Raw genomic sequence first — 6,249 nt, 5'->3', positions numbered from 1 at the left:
GTTAACGGTCACCCAGATTATGTAGCTTGTTTCTGATTATTGCTTTTTAAATTCCACTTAAATTAACTCGAAAAAAAGTTACCGAAAGGCCCAGAAAACGCTGCAAATCGCATTTCCGAGAGACTAAAGTTCAAAATTTCACGGGGGGGGGGGGGCATGCCCCCGAACCCCCCTAGCAACTCCCGCCTGCCTCGGTTGGCCGTTTGGTCTGGCTACGGCACTGCACGGGCTAAAACTGGTATTTTATTTATTCAGTGTAAAGTGCAAGCAAATGAAAAACAGGGGCATCCAATGGATCTGTTCCTCAAAATATCTGCTCTTCAGGCCAATTTTTGCTGGCTGGAAGATTTAGAAGAAATTATATGTTCCGGGAAGGAAAGTTTTGCTGGGAAAAATAAAGATAATTGTTGGTGTCTGAGGGGAATTGATGTCTAGAATAGGCGACGTAGATTTTTGTCAGAAATTCCGCCCCTCCTTCACTGAAAGCGAAAAATGTCGCCCTTTTTGCCACACCGATCTTTCCTAAACCTCACTCCCCTCCCACTTACGGTCTGAATTATGTCCTTTGGCCACAACCAAACTGGTCCGTAATATCAAGAGATAAGTCTGCTGCGAAACTTTCCAGTAAGTCAGGTTGCAGGTTGTAGGTGCACCATGCTGGCTGGGAACTCTTCCATCATTCTTGTTGGGAGTAAAGAACAGATAAAATTTTCCCCAGCAATCTCCCGAAATGCTTAAAATGACTTCAGAAAACTTTAATCATGCTTTGTTGTTGTTTTTAGGTCAAAATTTCAAAATTTCCCGTTGGATGCCCCTAAAAAGAAAAATTAACGTTGTGATGCTCCAGAAATCTGATGAGGTGCTTCACTTATTTGACATTCCTTTCATAATTTCCTGAAGATTCTCTGAATCGATTTCATCGAAACCTTTTTGCTTTTTCAACTCTTGAAGAGTAAGACTTTGAGCCAGCTCAATGCTTGCTTGCTTTAGCTTCTTTAACTTGTATTCCTGTGCGAATACCAGCTCTGCAATGATATCCGGATCCTTTTTCGCTGAAAAAGATTCCTTCATTATTTTGACAATGAAGTCTTCGCATCTCTGAGTAATGGCTTCCATTTGATATTCTTGTGCGAGGATTAAGAGGTAGTGGCAATTTTCCTCGTTTATCAGTTCATCAGGCGGGTTCCCTTCTTCAGTACGGTATACGTAAATAATCTGAAGCAACTCCTTCACCTCGTTAGCCTTTTTACCGGGAAGGAAAATTTCTTTCTTCTCTTTTTCCTGAAATTCGGGCGTAAACATCTTCTTGAAAACGGGGGAGCGCATGGCAAGCACTGCTCGGTGAACATGGAGTTTTTCACCTTCAACCACGAGAACGACATTGCTAAATTTCCATGGTTGTGTAAAATCTTGCCGTTCACCGTTACTTTCTTTATCTGCCATTGGCGGATTACAAAGTTAATTTCACAACACTGAAGGAGGACGATTAACTTTGATGATTTCCACCAGACTGCTATTATACAGTAGCTCATGATTAATTCAGCGTTTTAAAGAGCTTTTCCCAGAATTAAAAATGCACCCCAGTATTATAAACATTACCTAAAATTATTATTCATTCATATTATTATTCATTTCCCCGATTCTGATTGGCTAAAAGCACACCCATAACCAGTTACCGATGACTAAATTTGGAAGAATTTTATGTTCAACAAGGGAAATGACGTCAGAAATGCAGCGTTCTTGCAGGTTAAGCCACCGTTAACCGAGAAGACCTGGAGACGAGGTTGAGTTGTTTGGAGAAGTATTTGCGGAGCTGAACAACGCTATCGAAGGTGAACTTAACATCGATGGAGGTAAGCATGTTTTAGCTTTGTTTTAAACTAGGAATTATTTTGAATGAAAAATAAAACAATTATTGAATTCGGCTTTCGTATCATATGAAGAATTATGGAGATGTTGGAGGGTGTTATCCTCCTCGGCCGTCCATAATTCTTCATACGATACTCAGCCTCATTCATTAATTGTTAATTTCTCAGAGTTGCACACAATTCCCGGAAATCACAATTTCTACGTTATTACCTCCTGGAAGTAAATTGAAAACGCGTCACACATAACTAGATCTAACATCTTTTTCATTTGTGTGGACTTCACACAACATTTCTGCTAGCATGAAAATATATATATATACCACCAAACGGTCTTAATTCAGAGATGAATGTATTATTCTGTGGAAAAATAGCCTTTGAAAAAGTTATAAAGGTCATTCAGCTCCATGCCTAGGGAGCCTCCCCTTATAAATATTTGTTGAGTTCCCCCTGGGTAAATTGATGCATTTTTGAAGGTCAACATCAAAGCAATTGAAAAAAAACTAATTTTTGGCGTATCTAGCAATCTTAAGTGACAATTTTTCAATAAACGCAAAAAAAACTGAAATGATGCGCAACACTTTCTTGTTTGATTTTGGAATGTTATAACTTTGGTGTCCCTTCAACATCTTGGTTTTTTTTATGGGTGAGGTTTGAATTCTTTATAAGACTCCGTCACGAAACTCTGTCGCTTGTGAAGGAAATTGATTCAGTTCATCTTGCTTTAAGACTTGACAAGTTTTCTCATTACATCATGGACTCTTGCTGTTTTGTAATTTCTTATTGTTTATTACATTTTCTCCGTAGCAAAGAGAAGTCGTGGATTGTCACGTTAAGTTCCTTGTGGATGGGCCATGCTACGTACTTTTCAATAGGGAACTCAAACAGCCTGGCTTCGGTGGATATTTCTGCGGGCTATGTGGGGCTAGAGGATTTCGTACTCTGTATTATGGTCCCCCTCACATATGTAGCAACCTACTGCGGTCCTTGCTTCTAGCCGATGGCTGGAATCTTGTCTGTAATACAAAACGCTACGAATGAAGTAAGGAAGGCTAAGTTACTTTCAAATCGCTTCACTTGACATGAGATCAAGGACCTTTCTTAGTAAGACTGAGATAAAAAAAAAATCAGGGAATAACAACAGCAGTCAAGGGCCTTCTTTGCCAAAGTCCTCGGCTATCTCGCTGAAAATATGAAATTACCAGTTAAACGTAGCTCTGGGGCACTTCCAGGTTTAAGCCATTCAGGTTTGGGCGGCGCAGAAGGGTGTAATTTATGGGCCGTTTGGTCTACCTTGGGTGCCAGAAACTTTTCATCTGTCGGCCTGTGTCACGCACCAAAACACCGACCTGCCACACACAAGAAAAACCCCTCTGGTACCCAGGGTAGTTTTGGAACGAAACTGGGTATAGATTTTAGAAAAAGCAAGTGTGTACCTTCATTTACTGTTCTTGAGACAGATGCTTAGGTCTGAAACGGATGATTTATTGGTTGCAAAAGATACGCCGCGGACCCCCTTCCCCCAATTGTTTGGCATGAACCCCCGGGAATCGTAGGTATATGTTGGCACCGTGTTGTATCTAACGGACTGTGACTCTTCCTAGTTCTTTTGATAGATCTTTTAGTTTTGAAGTTTTTAGTTTTTCATTGCTCCATTCCTTTCTATAGGTTACATAATTCTCTTGACCAAGCGTGTTACGTCATCACTCTCTGCCAGTCTCTAGTCCTTTGTGTCTACTGTACATTGGTATTCTGTTAACGGTATCACCTGTTCGTCTGGAGTGTATTCTCGCCGAAGTTACTACGAAACTTCGAAAACTTTACTGTTTTCTTTGTTTTTTACTTCTCAGGCAAGTTAAGGCGTGGGTTGAAAGGCTAAAAAGCCCCCCCACAGAGAATGCAAAGATCCTCTTTAATGACACAGAAGGATCCAAGTAAAGGGATCCACAAAGATATGATAAAACATATCTCACTATAATAGTTTTGGAAAATTCATCCCAAGCGTCACGTGACAATCCTTAGACCATGACGTCACAAAATCTGTTTTCTCAAATAGGGCAAGGTTGTTAAGCTTCAGCCTAAAAATACTTGTCATCAAATTGTCAGCGAAACTGTCTGGATTGTCAATTAACCTTGCAACGTGGATTAAAGCATTTTTATTAAGAGTTATTAAAGTATTTTATAAGTCACGTGACCTGTTTTTCCTTATTTCGTAATCGTTGCTCCACTTAGGCATACATGCAGGGCTATTTCATAATATCCAGGCCAAGGGAAAAACACTGGTGCCTAAGAATATTTGCTGCTTTTTCATTCCTTTCCGCCGTTTGAATTTGAAAACTTTGAACGTTAACGATCATTTTCAGGTCACGTAACCAATATTTCAACAATGAATATGTCACATATTGTTAAGGCCTCCGAGCTAAAACTGTTTGCCAAGTTTCATGACGACTGATCAAAACAATCCGTTTCAAATGCCACTTTGCCAAATTATGCAAATTAGGAGGTGACTCATGCCTTAACATGCCTGAGTTTTATTATTTGTATAGTACGTTGTAAAGTCAGAATAAAATACCAATACTTTTTAGCGCTTTTGTCGTTTTTTTGCTTTTAAGTTAACAAAGGTGATGGAGATAAATAACATGTAATATTCATTTGATTTCGATCGTAATTTGGCCTTGCTTGCTGTGCATGTGTGTGTGTATGTTTTTTTTTTTTTCCAACCCGCTGCGATTTAAGCGATTTCCTTTACGACCGAGTTTCCACTACTTTCCGCACAAATCCTTTAGGGAAGGACCATTAGAAAACTTATGGGGGGGGGGGGGGCGGGCGGGCGAAGTACAAAAAAATATTCGTACAAGGGAAAATTAAATGAAAAAAAATTCATGCACGCCAATTAACCCTGAAAAATTCATACCAGGAATTTTATGACGTAAAAAAATTCCTGCGGCTCGAAAATTCTCCCCTCTTCCCAGCCCACCCCCCGTCCCTTATAATCACGGCATTTTGAGGATTACGCAATATGACACCACACGTATTAATGATTGACTCTCGTACTAAGCTTGGGCTGCCTGTGGCCTAGCCTGCAGTGTCGGCGTATATTTTGGGCTGGCGATAACTGCTTGTTTTTGCTTGAGATGCCATCTTTGATTTTCAAGTCTTCCGTTCCGAAAGGGGAGCATGCTATTCGGATCGGAGCAGAAGTGAATAAGTAGGAGCGAGGACCGCGGGAATCCACAGAGACGAAAGGAAATATTCAGGAGTGAGGAGTGGGATTTAGTTCACCAAATCCTCTCGACCAACCGTTTAATGTGGGTGAACGACTTGTTCCAGTTTATAGCTTTTCGTGTCAGCACAAAAAACTATCCAGTATAGTATGAACATAGCCTAAATTATTCTTCACTTGTAAAGGTATCATAAGAACTGTACTATTTTCAAATTTTCAAGCTTTTTCCAACGACAAAAAGGTGACAAAACAAATGACAGTAAGAGATTAAGGCTTTAATAAAAAAGTAATGCATGTTATAAAAGATATCAGTTGTATTAAGGAAGCTTGTTTGTAAATGTTTCTCTTTAAATGGTACTTGACCCGTTGCAGTTCTACCCTTTTTTGCCAAAAAGGGTCCACAAGCGCCCTGTTCACTGCAGCAGAGTATGGCAAAGAACCTATCCGATATGTGACGACTAAACAAGGTGAAATTTCCCCAGCAGGTGAAATTTCCCCAGCGGCGAAGAGCGAGGAGAAACGGATGTTTTCGCAGGCTAATAGTACACCTAGATCAGTAAAATCTTCAATACCAAATTTTAAAATTAAAACAGTAAACTGATTCTTACGGCAGAAAGAGTGATAGGGAAAAACCGAGAGTAGAATTCTACTCCTGTCTCTGAACAGTTTAATCAAGCCGACCACTCTATCAACGACGTCATTTTTATTCCCTTAGAACTAATCCACAGTAACCGTGACTCAGAAAGGCACGCAAGCCTCACCTCATCTAGCCTGCGAAAACATCTTTGACATTAGAATCCCGTGGTATAAATAGACGTGATGAACTCAATTAGTGCATTCTCTCTTGATTTGTGGCATTTATCTTTTTAGTAGCCTATCATTTTCTGTTTTCTATGTAATCAAATCTCGCATATGTAACGTTCATCTAGTATTTGTATTCATTTTTCTCTTTTAACCCATATTGAGCAAAATCTTGAGCAATATCAAATTTTATAATTAGAACAGTAAACTTACTGGTACTTAATTTCGCGATTGGCAAGACAGTATTCGCGAAGTTTTATTTTTCTACAGATGATATGAAAAAAGGGCATTAAATTTCGCGATTTAAGCGTTCTCAACTTAATGTTATTTTTCAAAAAGTCTAAACTTTTGAAAATTTCT

At 39.5% G+C, this 6,249-nt stretch overlaps 1 protein-coding gene across 1 annotated transcript; it reads right to left on the bottom strand.

Annotated features, from left to right (window-relative positions):
• Positions 1-864: 864 nt before the first annotated feature.
• Positions 865-1,443, bottom strand: LOC140953824 (BTB and MATH domain-containing protein 36-like). The gene has a single exon (XM_073403205.1). It carries the CDS (start codon positions 1,441-1,443, stop codon positions 865-867), a length of 579 nt encoding a protein of 192 aa, XP_073259306.1.
• Positions 1,444-6,249: the final 4,806 nt, after the last annotated feature.

This window comes from Porites lutea, chromosome 12 (genome assembly GCF_958299795.1).
Source record: "Porites lutea chromosome 12, jaPorLute2.1, whole genome shotgun sequence".
NCBI lineage: Eukaryota > Metazoa > Cnidaria > Anthozoa > Scleractinia > Poritidae > Porites > Porites lutea.
The sequence above is the reverse complement of the archived record's forward strand: the minus strand, read 5'-3'. Positions and strand labels throughout refer to the sequence as shown.